This window comes from Diceros bicornis, chromosome 12, assembly GCF_020826845.1.
Source record: "Diceros bicornis minor isolate mBicDic1 chromosome 12, mDicBic1.mat.cur, whole genome shotgun sequence".
Classification (NCBI taxonomy): Eukaryota; Metazoa; Chordata; class Mammalia; order Perissodactyla; family Rhinocerotidae; genus Diceros; species Diceros bicornis.
Genome location: NC_080751.1, coordinates 65,642,312 through 65,656,502, shown reverse-complemented (window position 1 = coordinate 65,656,502; position 14,191 = coordinate 65,642,312). Strand labels below are relative to the sequence as shown.

Genomic DNA, 14,191 nt, shown 5'->3' with positions numbered 1-14,191 from the left:
GAAAATGAAAGATAAAGCAGACAGTTGAAAATCTTTACAAAGCATTTAATAAACGACTATTAAAGGATCATCCAATAAAGGACTTATATCCTGAATATATAAGAAAACTCTCAAAACCAATAAGAAGAAAACAACCAACCAATTTTAAAAATGATCAAAGATATACAAATGACAAATTAGCACATAAAAAGATACTCAACATTACTATTCATTAGAGAAAGCAATTAAAACCACAATTAGATACCACTACATACCTATTAAAATAACTAAACTTAAAAAGACCAACCACACCAAGTGCTGATGAGGATGTAGAGCAACTGGAACTCTCCTACAAGACTGGTTGGAAAGTAAAATAGTACAAATACTTTGGAAGACAGTTTGGCAGTTTTTTCAAAAGTTAACCATCCACCTACCACACGATCCTGCCATTCCACTCTTGTTTATTCATCCAAAAGAAATGAAAGCAGGGGCCAGCTCCGTGGCTTAGCAGTTAAGTGCACGCGCTCCACTACTGGTGGCCCCAGTTTGGATCCTGGGCGCGCACCGACGCACCGCTTCTCCGGCCATGCTGAGGCCGCATCCCACATACAGCAACTAGAAGGACATGCAACTATGACATACAACTATCTACTGGGGCTTTGGGGAGAAAAAGGGGAAAAAAAAAAGGAGGAGGATTGGCAATAGATGTTAGCTCAGGGCCAGTCTTCCTCAGCAAAAAGAGGAGCATTGGCATGGATGTTAGCTCAGGGCTGATCTTCTTCACAAAAAAAAAAAAAGAAATGAAAGCATATGTCCATACAAAGACTTGTATATGAATATCCATAGCAGCTTTATTTGTAAAAGCCAAAACTCAAAACAAACTAAACGCCCATCAACAGGTGAACAGACAAACAAAGCGTGAATACATGCCTACAGTGGATGTTATTCAGCAAATAAAATAAACTGTTGATCCACAACATAACATAGATGAACCAAAAAATAATTATGCTAAATGAAAGAAGCCAAAACAAATTGAAAACAAAAGGTGTATACTTATGATTCTTTTTACATACAATTCTAGGAAATGCAAAAGTAATATTTAGGGACAGAAAATAGATCAGCAGTAGCCCCGGGAGGGGGTAGGGGTGTGATGGGGAGAAGCAGGAGGGAGGAGATTATAAAGGGGCAAGAGAAACCTGTTAGGGGTGATGGATGTCTTCATTATCTTAATTGTAGTGATGGTTTCATGGGTATACACATATACCAAAACATCAAATTCCACACTTTAAATATGTGCAATTTATTGTTGATCAATTATAAACTCAACAAAGTCAAAAAAAGAGAAAGAGCAGTACTTATATTTAATCATATACAAGTATCAATTAATTTTGTTTATTACTCACTTCCGACCGGTGTGCCTAGTCAATCTAACCATCAGCTTGCGTGCCTCTTCTGAGCTAGACTGAGTGTTTTTAACGAATGAAATCGGTTTCTCAAGTCCATATTTCTCCAAAAGCTCTGACACACTACAAATGAAGGAAGAATTTTTCAAAGTCTTGATACTAAACAAAAAAAGTCTAAGAATCTTAAACATACAAGTAGCACTTCAGTGTTTAGTATTAAAAAAAAAAAGCAGCACATAGAATAACCCAATTTTACATATTACATTAACTCTCAGCAAAAAAAAAGTTTGTAATTATATATCAAATCTTATTTCCCCCACTGACGCTTATTACAATATACTTGGAATAAGTAACATTAAAATAAAAAAAAAGTACGGTATCTTTATCTGAAAATCTTTTTTACAATTTTCCTGTACTCTAAAAGCATTGAGTCAGTAAAACAAACCAAATCTATCATTTCAATACCCAGCTTTAACTCTTAACAATCCTATTGAGTATTTTGTTATAAGCAAGCAAGGCTGCTAGAAAAGCAATAAGCAAAGAATTTTCGATTTGGAGAACCACAGAAACATCATAAGGCTCAATCTCCCTCAAGAATCCATTCTATAAAAATACAAAATATGCCACAAATTTTCTTGGTCTCATATGAATCTTCTTGAGATAGTCCATTCCATAATCATCAGCATCTATACACCTAGTCTGCCTCACCAAATCTCACCTTCATGAATTAACTACTACTGGGCATATAGAAAGGCTGGATAGGGGCCGGCCCTGTGGCTTTGCAGTTAAGCGCGTGTGCTCTGCTACTGGCGGCCCGGGTTCAGATCCCAGGTGCACACTGACGCACCATGCTGAGGCAGCATCCCACATACAGGAACTAGAAGGATGTGCAACTATGACATACAACTATCTACTGGAGATTTGGGGAGAAAAGGGGAAAAAAAGGAGGAGGACTGGCAACAGATGTTAGCTTAGGGCCGGGCATGGATGTTAGCTCAGGGCTGACCTCCCTCACAAAAATAAATAAATTAATTAATTAAAGAAACGCTGGATAAAATTCAAAAACTCTTCATAAAGATAGGTTCACGGGTCATGTCACCTGACACTATGTGCACTAAAACATTTATCAACTATTCATGGCTATGAGGTGGAACAGGAATAAAAATTTCTTACTTTAAAAGGTCGGTAAACTAAGCTGTACAGTGAAGGATCTGGGTGTCACCCAGAAACCTACACGGTGTTACTGTTTCCTGGAGGTGTGGAGAGCATAATGTGACTATCAGGACCACCCATGGTTACACCCAGAAACACACAGTCAAATAAATTATGTTTATTTTACTGTATCTCTTTGAGATAGCTCTTTGCAATTTCATTACAGAAACAAAGGTAACCACACAGATTTGTAAGAAATGAATCTATACTGACTTAACCCACTGAACTTTAGTCAAACTATGCTCAATTTTCAGAAACGTTGGGGGGGGAGGAGAGATACAAGCCAACCTATAAAAGAAACAGCTTGATTTATTAAACATTTTTCAAGGAAAAAAACGAAACTTTCAGAACATAGAGTAACAAGAATCAGGCTAAGTAATAATAAATAGATGTTTTTAGGAAACTAAACAGTTAATTCTTCACTAAACTCACATATTATGATCCACAAAAACATTCTGTTCCTTAAATACAACTTGAAATATTTTTATACTAAAGTCCCCTAATTTGAATGAATAAAATTTCTAATTAGTAGATTCAAATTATTATACTTTACTACACATATTATCACTATAAAGTGATATTATTACCAATAGTTTCTATAATTATATATGGGAAGGACAAAATTTATCATTCCTAAAATTTTATTTTTAACACAAATGTTTAAAAATTACTCGCAAGCACATTTACAGACAGATATAAAAATAAATACTAGTAAACAATACTACACTTCCTAAACGGCAAATAAGGAAATTTTGGTCTCCAAAAGAGACAGTTTAATGTTTCATTTTGACAGTAAAGACTGTTACTACAGAGTAACTGACATAATCCAGATATTCAATCAAATGTATTATGCCCCAAAAAGAAAAGTTAGGAGTATAATAAACATTGTTTGCTGATAGATGCAATCACCGCTGTAGGAACCAATATTTCTTGTTTACATACTATGTGTGAGGCATTTAAATGCTTAATCTAATATTAATTCCGCAATCTCATGAGTCAGATATTATAGATAAGAAAATCCTAGGCTCAAACACCACACAGCTAGTAAGTAGCAACACCTAAATCTGAACACAGATCTACTAGTCTTCAAAGTCCCTGTTCTTATTATTCCAATATTCTGCTAAAATAAGCTAGTAGTACATTCATTATTAAGAAAATTCACTCCCAAGAGAGTCAAACAAATATGAGGTCAAACTGGAAATAACTACTAGACATATTTAAGGTAATATTTCCTGGACAGCACCCCTTAAATCAGCGTAGAGCCCACAGATTGCCATTTTTCTCACCTGAGAATTTGTTCCAGTTGGTCTACCATGTCATGAAGAGCTGTGGTTACCTCTGTCTTATGACTACAGGATTAAGAGAAAAAAATTAAAAGTAAGTTTTAATAGCAGCTTTTTACGTAAAATACCAAACTCACTTAAGCGAAAAAAAAGAAATGATGTTCCTTGTTCTTAATATATAACAATATTACACTGTCCAGGTAAAATTTCAGTCTTATCTTCTAAACTCATTCAGCATCTTTCATGACTCAAGAGATTAAGATAAAAAATCCTGGAAGAGAATAATATTCTCTACTACAGATTAGTGAGATATGGGCAATTATTCTCTAAAGAACTTTTAGTTCACTTTGCTAGAAGGCAAAAAAGAATTATAAATCAATTGTCTTTTTTTAAAAAAAGGGGTAAAGGATAAAACCATCATTCATTTCTGTTCTTTCAACCAATAAAACAGATTAGGAAGCATGGCCCTGCATGTTGGCTTTCTCCTAGGCCTGTCTACACCACTTGTGATCCCCTAGAAGTTTCCTTTAGGATTCTATATACTCAGGAGACTTCTTCCATATCATCACCCCCTCTGCATCCACTGCAATATTAAATAACAAGGGAGAAGTACAGCCATCATATATATAATCCCTAGTGGGTACTGGAGAAAAAGCACTCTCATGAAAAAGATCATAAACTAATAAAAATGTAGCTGGTAGGGTAGATTTAGTATGGCATATACTAGTGAATGCAGGGATTTGGCAGAAAAGCTTACCAAGTGCTATAAAAGTCCTCTTCCACCCTATACAGCTCTGTGTCCCAACCTTGGAGGAAACCCTCTCAACCAAGAGCCACTGCACCTGATACTCTCAGGTGTCTTCCAACCAATGATCCAACTGAATTCTAGCAAGATCTTAGGGTTTTATTAATAAAAAGACCAAATAAAAATCTTTGTCAGGACTTGGAAAATTAAAAAGGACCTGACCTGAACATTTTTAAAACTATCAATCTATTTGGCAAGTATTCGGTGCAATTTACAAAGATTACACTATCCTCCTAAACTAAGTTTTAGGCCTTGGACTAGAGTGATAAATTAGGGTATATTCCACTTAATGTCCTTCAAAAGACCATTTGTCAGAGATAACTTCCACTAACATACTCATTCAGGAATAATATTTTTTAAATTATCATTCTGTAGCTCTACAATAAACATTTGTCATTGATTTTCAAGAATACATTGTTCTTCCTTTGTGAATAGACATTCACAAACATAATGACTAAAGATTTTTTTTTAGCCAGATAGAATATGCTACCTAGGTAAGTGCACAAAATTTAATTAGATTAAATAAATAGTAGTTCATTTCCGAAATGGAGAAAAAATATACAGTTTACCATTTGGTAAATAACAACCATGTAACCACTAAAAATAAACAACTAATTACTGGGAGAATATAAACTGACAAACTTAGCATGAAGAACAAAGAGAACCAGAGAAAATATTCTGAAGCCCTATATTTTAATACTAGGCTAATTTATCACTACAAATTATTTAGATAATTATAATTGTGCAATACAATCATCAAGAAATAAATAGAACAAAAAGAGTATCAAACTATTTTTTGTGTTTACAAAAAAAATCTGATAGATTAGAAATCATTAATCTGAAATCAAAAAAGCTTTCAGCCACACATACACAAAAGACACATTTCTTAGCCTACACACTCTTTGAAAATAAATAGACTAATTCCCTAACTGTAATGCCTACATACAAAACGTTCTTTTGATCACATCACTGTGTTGATAGCATGACTATCTCCTCATGGTAGACAAATTACTGTTTAAAAATTAATAAGATAAGCTCTAATTGATATTTATGCTTATTTGATCTTACTGAAAAACAAAGTCTAATACATTTATTTTTAAAAATTACATCAGTTGCAAGTCAATGATTTTACCTAGCTGATTCAGAGACAACAAAGAAGGCCTCAGGTTGACAGAGAGGCCATGTAAGGAACAAACCCCCACCACTTCTCTCTGAGGTAGATGTTAAGGAGAGGACTCTACATCTCTTGTCAGCCTCTGGGAACAATTGCTTTGATTCCCTCTTGGTGGTCAGAACTTAGCCCCTTGATGATGAGACATGAATGGTCAGAATCTACAAACTACGTAATATTTCCGTAACATAACAAAATCTAAGATTACACTACCCCCAAAAATCAAAATTGAAACAAGACTGACAATCTAGCTGCTCACATATGAAGCAATTTCCCAAGCACTCCCATAATGAAAGGCTTCAGCTTGTCACAAGATTTCCAATCAGCTTTCAGTGTCTTAGATATAAATTAATGGTCAAGAATCATTACACATGGAAGAAAGTCCCTAACAGTAAAGGCAGAGATGCAAACAAACAGAATACGAGAAATCAGAAATCATGGTGGGGGTGAGGGTAATGCAGGGAGTATCAGGGTATTTATGCACCTGCAAAATAAGACTAGATTACTACTTTGTTTTAAAGAGGAAAAGAAAAGGTTTTTGAAACTCAAATAAGAAAGCCAAAATAAATTCTATACTTCAAAAGATGGATTAGGAGATAAAACTGAAGAAATCGTCTAGATCATTTAACAAAAGGTTAAAACATGGAAAAAAGAATTTGTTACCGCACCAGGTCCGTTTTTGCCTGCCGCCCAGAAAGCCAATCACCGAGACGACAAGACTGCAGAGAGAGGGTATATTAACCACAAGGCAGCCAAGTGTGGAAACGGGAGACTGAATCTCAAATACACTTCCCCAAAAATAGAGACTCAGGGATATTTATGGGGAAGGGGGCAAGGTGGTTGGTCTGAAACGATCGGAGGTGAGGAGAGATGAGCTAACTGATGATCTGTGCAAGCGTAGTCAGGCTTCATGCCTCTTCGTAAGAGGCATGTTCACAGAATGGCGGCATTAGCGTGCCCTGAGGGTGGAGTTCCAACCTCTTGCTGTCAAAAGGTCACTTACGGGACACATGTCTGCGTGGGCCCAGTTGATGGGCTGGTGGTCTCAATCCAGCCTGAAGTGGACAAGGGGTTCAGTTCCTGAAAAAAATAGCTCAAACACCCATTACCATGGCGACCCCAGCTCCAGGGGGATGTTACCTATAGGAACCTAGTGGGAGTCAGGTAGCATGTTGCCTAAACAGCACAGTTAACAATGGGTAAGTTTATCATTCAGATTTAAGTCCTTGCCTTCTGTTCTAATAAATTTCTAGGTAAGGCCATCCCCCTCTTCTTCCTAGTACAGGGAAGAAGATACCTTTACAAACGGAGATCTTCTCTACAAATGTAAATATCTCTTAAAAAGGGCAAGCAGAACTAAGAATGGGCTTAGCACAGACCCACCCAGATACCCGGAGATGTCTATGGTAATGGCCTGTCCTGGGGGCAGGCCTCCCATCCCAAACTCCTTCGGTCAGTTAGTGGGGGTGGGGGCCAAAGTGTCATTCAGGCAGAGACATATTTTGAGGTGGCCAATTCTGATCCCCAATACTTACTAGCTGCTTAATCATCAATGGCTAACTGTTTGCCGGTTTCAAATTAAAAGGGCAGCAAAGAAATAAAAAAGGAAGAAAAACAAACTTTAAAAAAAGAGGAAAGTGCAAATAAACTGATCAAGGAAACTTATCAAGGAAAAAATATTAAAAAATTTTCCAAAGGTCCCAAGGACGTGAGTTTCCAGATTGGAACACACTATTTAAATAAACAACAGAGTGAATTTAGATTCACAATAAAACACATCCTTATGATATTTCAAAACATTAGAGAAGAAGAGAAGGTCTGAAATATTCCAAAAAGAAAAAAAAAAAAAGCCACATATACAGTAGTGATTCAGAATGGCATTGGACTTCTCAAAAATACTGGAAGGAGAAGACAAGAGTAATGCCTTCAAAATTCACAAGGTAAAGGATTATAAACCTAGAAATCAACATACAGCCAAGCCTTCTATCAAGCGTAATAGTGCAACTACGATATTTTTCTGACATGTGAGAGTCTTAAATAAACACGCCTTCCATGCAATCTTTGATAGGAAGCTATTCAAGATTGTGTTGAAATGAGGAAATCAAAATGAGGCAATAAGTAAAGAAAGGAGAAGCTAAGAAATCCCAGAAATGCAACTGCAGCCCAAGAGAGAGGCAAACAAAAGTCCCAGGATGACAGCTGTGCAGCAGAATAGAGAACAGTTAATTCATACTGAAGCAAGAGAAAAAACAATTCCAAGAAGGATATTTCAAAAGGAAGAGAGGGAGAGAAGAAGTGAAAAGGGAAAGAAGAGATTATTAGATATCTCTGACCAAGGAAAGAAGTTCTACACTTCTGTCAGGAGAGTGAGGGAGATAAATGGAAACAAAGAAAACAACAAAAAAGGAAATTATCCCATCTAGGAAAAAAAAAGTTGTATAAAAAGGAAATATAATCATACCAAGTTCTGTGTAAATAATATTAACATAATCATAGTGATAGAAATACTGCTTTAACTACCCAAAAAAATGGTAGCAGAAGTAGATATGGGAGAAGGGTAGACTTCCATAAAAGGAAGTCAATAATCATCTAAAATTGCAAAATCAATAAATAGCAATATGAGCATAATATTTTAAAGGAGGCAGGTAAAGCAAAGAAGAAAAACATTATCTATAGTGACTGTTTGGCTTTTAGAAGACAAGTATCCAGGGATGGGGAAGGTGGGGCAGCCAACAGCTGTTTATCTATTACAAGTCTTCCGATTCCCTAAATTTCAACTAGTTCATACATTATTTTCTAGTTAAAAACTAGAAGGGGATTATGTCCCTTTGGACTCCATGATTTTAAAACAGCACCTCCCCAACCCCACCAATTTATTTTTCTCCATGATACTGACTTTTCAAAGTGAAAAGACCAGTTGACTTATAGAATATCTCACATTCTGTATTCATCTGGTTTTTTTCTTCATGCTGTTATTTAACTTGTTCTGCTATTCCCTGCATTTAGTGTAAACTAAAAGTTCGGCTAAAAGGATTGATTAGATTCAACATAAACAATTTTACTTCACACTGCATTTCACCAGGAGGCACATAATGCCAGGCTGTCTGACTACAAGTGATGCCATATTTGATAACTTGATTAAAGGTGATGGCAGTCAGACTTCAACTTTATAAAGGTAAATTTCCCCTTTGAAATTACAAAAAAATAAAAAATAGTTGCTGGGGTAATACTATGTACCATGCAAATCTCCTTTTCCCATCAATCTTTAACCTGCTTCTAGTACCACCAATGACTGCATGAACAATTATTTCACAGTGGGTTGCAAAACTGGTGACTTCTATCATTCATTTCACAAAAAATAAAAATTTCCTTGAAAAGAAAAGAGAGAGGGAGAACAGAAGAAAAGGAGAAGAGAAAAAGAAACAGCAAAGAGAAAAAGAAAGAGCACGAGGAGGACTTCTTGTCTAAATATCTGATTTTCAAATAAGGAAACTAATGACCAGAGAAGTTAAGTGACTCGGCTGAAATCACACAAGCTTAGAAACACGTCCACTTCTTTTACGTTCAGTGCTCTTTCATGTGATATTATTAACTTCTCCAGATGTAAAATTTATAATATACAATAGATTTTAAAAGAGTGATTAAAGGAACGCTTGTTGCCTGACTTCCAAAGAGAAAATACAAATCCGATTTGCATACAACTAAATGATCCAATAGAATGTTACATAAATTTCTATTTAAACACAAGCCCAGTTAAGAATTATGTATATTCATTCCTCAAAAAGTTAAAAATAGAACTACTATATGATCCAGCAATTCCACTTCCGGTTATACATCCAAAGAAAATAAATCACTAACTTGAAAAGATATCTGCACCTCCATGTTCACTGTAGCATTATTTACAACAGCCAAGACATAGAAACAACCTAAGTGTCCACCAACAGATGAATGGACAAAGAAAATGTGGTATATGTATATATATGTGTGTGTGTATATATATGTATATATATACGTATATGTATGTATATGGAATACTATTATGGAATATATGTTATGTATATGGAACACTATTCAGCCATAAAAAAAGAAGAAAATCCTGCCATTTACAACAACATGGATGGACCGTGAGGGCATTATGCTAAGTGAAATAAGTCAGACAGAGAAAGACAAATACTGTATGATCTCACTTATATGTGGAATCTAATTTAAAAAAAACAAAACACCAAACTCACAGAAAAAAAGATTAGATTTGTGGTTACTAGATGCAGCGGTTAGGGAGAGGAGGAATTGGAGGAAGGTGGTCAAAAGATACAAACTTCCAATTATAAGATAAATAAGGACTAGGGATGTAATGTATAACATGATGACTATAGTTAACAACTGCTGTATGTTATATTTCAAAGTTGAGGAAGAGTAAATCCTAAAAGTTCTCATTACAAGGGAAAAACTTTTTTTTTCTTTTTTTGGGATCTGTATGAGATAACGGATGTTAACTAAACTTATCACGGTAATCACTTCAGAATATATGTAAGTAAAGTCATTATTGTATACACCTTAAACTTATACAGTATGACATGTTAATAGTATCTCAATAAAACTGAAAGAAAAAATAATAAATGACTTATATCAATACATTACTACTTAAAAGGATTATTAAAGGTAAGGGCCAAGAACAATTCATAGAAGAAATACAACTAGTGCATAAATATGAAAAACGCTTAATTAGAAACATGACTTAAAACGAAGAGATATCACTGTCTATTCACTTAAAAAAATATTTTTTGCTGTTGTAGTGGTGGTATTTTTGTTTGTTTTTTAATTGATAATTAATTATCAAGACTGACAAAAGTATAGTGACTTCCTGTATACTGTGAGAAAAACAAAAGTTTATCTCTAGGCAACAGGTTTGCAGATGATTTCAATTTCTTCTTTATATTTTTTCCAAGATTATTATATATATTCCAAGAATTCTCTATAATGAACACTCACGGAAGCAACGTTCTCATTTTCACTGTTAGAATAAAGACACAACAGTAAGACTGGCACACGGTGGATTCTTACCCGTATCCTCTTTGTGGCAGACATTCTAATATGTCATAGCAAAGAGAGAGCTGGTCAGTTCGCTCACAGGTATAGATGCACTCTAGTGCTACTGCCATCAGTTGGTCCTGATCAGGAATAATTTTTTGCTGCAGCTAGAGAAAATAAAGCATGCTGTACTAAATGTCAATAGATTTACAGTCAGTTTTTCCATATCCCAGCACCACTGTCAATAGAATATTAAACAGTGCAATTAATCAGCTGCAGGAACAAATCTTGATTTTTCTTTCACTTACAGACTTTTGGGATCTTTAATAATTCTAAATGAAATCATATTTTAATTACAGAATCAGCTAGAAAAGATAATTTGTACCCATAAGCTCTGCATCTGCTGAAAACAGATTCTTCAATTTATGACCCATTCAAGATAAAGTATATAGAAGAAACACAGTGAATTAAAAAGGCAATTCATTAAAAACAACAAATTTTATGTTTTTCAATTACAAAAACATATAAAATTCCTTAAGTAACGTTCAGAGATGTTTGAACTTACTATTTTTCAGTATGCATTATATATTAGTCATTTAACTAAACAGTATTGACATTCTATTCAAAAGAAGTTGCATTGTAATACAGTAATATTCAAATCACAGAACATACACCATATTTCTGATGCAGAAAGATGGTTACTTTAGGTCACCTTCTATATAGGAGCCACTGTTTCCCATTGCAAATGAGATTCCCATTTTTTGAGCATTTTCTGGGATATAAAAATAACAAATTTGTGTCTTATTTTTCTCATCTATAAAACTGGATATTAACATCTTGCTAATAGCATTGTTGTAAGCATTAAATAAATTAATACATGTAGAATGCTTGTATTATTACCAGTACAGAAATGAAAATGGAAGTTCCAAACTATTTTCTTAGAGCCCTTTTCAACAACAAAATAAGTTGAAGATAATTTCCATAATAAAGATCTATTGGTTTTCAACATTTTAGTAGAAACTCACAAAACAGATAGGAAAGTCATGAAGAGAAGGTGCCGAACAAAGGCATTTTCTCAGTAGAAAAATCATATCAATGGATGGAAAGAAGAAACATTCAAGGTTACCACGGAAATAAAGTTTCCTAAAGTAGCTGGGTTAAAGGATTTATATACATTTCTTCAAGGTATTAATAAAAATATATATCATTAATTTGACATCAACATTTGACAAAGAGTTACCCAAGGTTGCAGAGACAAACTGGTGAAATAGGGACAACCTGGCACAACAAAAGGACTATTAAAAATTAATAAAAACAGCTAACTTTTCCTGATTTCTTATTGTGTGCCAGGTACTGTTCCTAAGTGCTTTACACGCATTAATTCATTAATTCATAAATTCCATTTTGAGGACTTATGAATTAATAAATATAAGACACAAATTTGTTATTTTTATATCCCAGAAAATGCTCAAAAAATGGGAATCTGATTTGCAATGGGAAACAGTGTAGCCTATATAGAAAGTGACCTAAACCCTGTAAGGTTAGTACTAGCACTATTTCTATTTTACATAAAGGGGGAACTGAGGCACTGAGAGGACAAACAACTTGCTCAAGGCACAGAGCTGGTCATGGTCCAGCCAGGATTCAAATGCAGGCAACCAGCTCCAGAGCGTAGGCTAAGCAACACGGGCTCTCACAACCCTGCAGAAGAACTGCACATATAGGAAGAACGGAAGAGACCGAGAAAACATGGTAACAAACAACTCGTATATGGTAAGAAAGCATATGAGGAAGATGAAAAAACTGAAACCAGTTTCAGTCAGGGAACAATTTGGGAAACCAGCTGAAACAGAAGCCAAAGTCCCTGATGTTTTCCTTGTTCTTCCTGCTTCCTGTCTTTCCCTCCCTGAGACATTAAAGTGTCACTTGCAAGTTAAATGTTCTAGAGTCCATATTTGATCACATATGTTCAAAACCTTCTGATGAAAACCCTTTAGCCGTCCTTCAATGTGAAAGGTAAAGAATAAACTTTTTGCCTTCCACCCAAGCTCCTTCATGGCCTTGTGCCAATCCGCTTTTCTGGTCCTATAAACCGCTACCTTTTTACACAAAGTTTTAGTTAATTCAAGTTAGATAACTTGACTTTATCTAAAAATGTATTAGTTTGATTGTGTCTCCTTGTCTTATTCTACTCCCACCTAGAAAGTCTTCTTGAGGAAATTAGTCTTGCCCTATCTAAAACCTCCCTAATAATCCAGTTTTATCTCCACTTGGCTTTGACTTCAGTTGGACTGTCCCAGATTTCTATAGTCTCTTGCATATGCTCAATAAATGCTGGTCCAATGAATAAATCCTCACACTACTCTCATACATAGGTCCTTTTTCCTCTCTGCATTCCTATGGTACCTTTTTGTTCTCTTCCTATGCCACTCAGCATATCTTTCTTAATATAACGTATTGTGTACATGAATCATAACAATCAAATCTTTAAGACACTTTTCATTCTTGCCCTGTTAGACTCTCTACAAGATGTTTAACTTCATATAGTGTAAGACACACTTCTTATTTCCATCATTCCTGTCCTAATATCCCAGTGGTGACTACTAAACCATCATTTACCTCATCTCAAGCTAAGAGAAGAGAGACCATCTAGGACTTTCCAAGAAGCCAATGAAATAAGTCCTCCCACTATGAGCAGCAGATTATCTTCCATATTGCATATCAAGGTAAAACATAAGAAAGTCATAATTAAAAAAAAAAAAGTCTTAAAATTATCCATTATAGACATCTAGAAAAAGAACAACAGATGATAAGATAGGATGCACAGAAAACCCCAGAGAATCAAGAAATTAGTGAAGTAGCAGAATACAAAATTATACAAAAGCAACAGCTTTCATATACACAAACAGTAAACAGAGTAATTAGAGGAAATGAGGGTAAAGAAATCTCCATTTATGATATAAACAAAGAAAATTAAATGCTTAGGAATAAATTCAACAAGAAATGTACAACACCTATATGAGGAAAAATTTTAAACACTCCTGAAATACAGTGAGAAAGATATGAACAAATAGAATGATATCTCTATTCTTGAAGAGGGTAGCTAAACATTATACTCAAGTTCTGAACGAAAAACAAACATACAAGAAGAGCCAGAAAAAAAAAAAAAAACTGGAAAAAAAAAACACAACAGAATACTACCCTTACCAGACTTTAAAAACACACGATAAAATCTCTATAATTAAAACAGTGTGGTACTAGTGCATGGACAGACAAACAGACAAGTAATACAATACAGAAACTCTAGAAT

General features: G+C 34.8%; 1 protein-coding gene across 1 annotated transcript in view; it reads right to left on the bottom strand.

The window, feature by feature from the left end:
- NBAS (NBAS subunit of NRZ tethering complex) overlaps positions 1 to 14,191 on the bottom strand; it is a 328,999-nt gene that overhangs the window by 173,319 nt on the left and 141,489 nt on the right. Inside the window, exons 26-28 of the mRNA XM_058551762.1 lie at positions 10,915 to 11,048; positions 3,881 to 3,943; positions 1,383 to 1,505 (exon numbers count right to left, since the gene is read on the bottom strand). Of these exons, the coding sequence (XP_058407745.1) occupies positions 1,383 to 1,505; positions 3,881 to 3,943; positions 10,915 to 11,048 (320 nt within the window). The remainder of the gene's footprint in view (positions 1 to 1,382; positions 1,506 to 3,880; positions 3,944 to 10,914; positions 11,049 to 14,191) is intronic.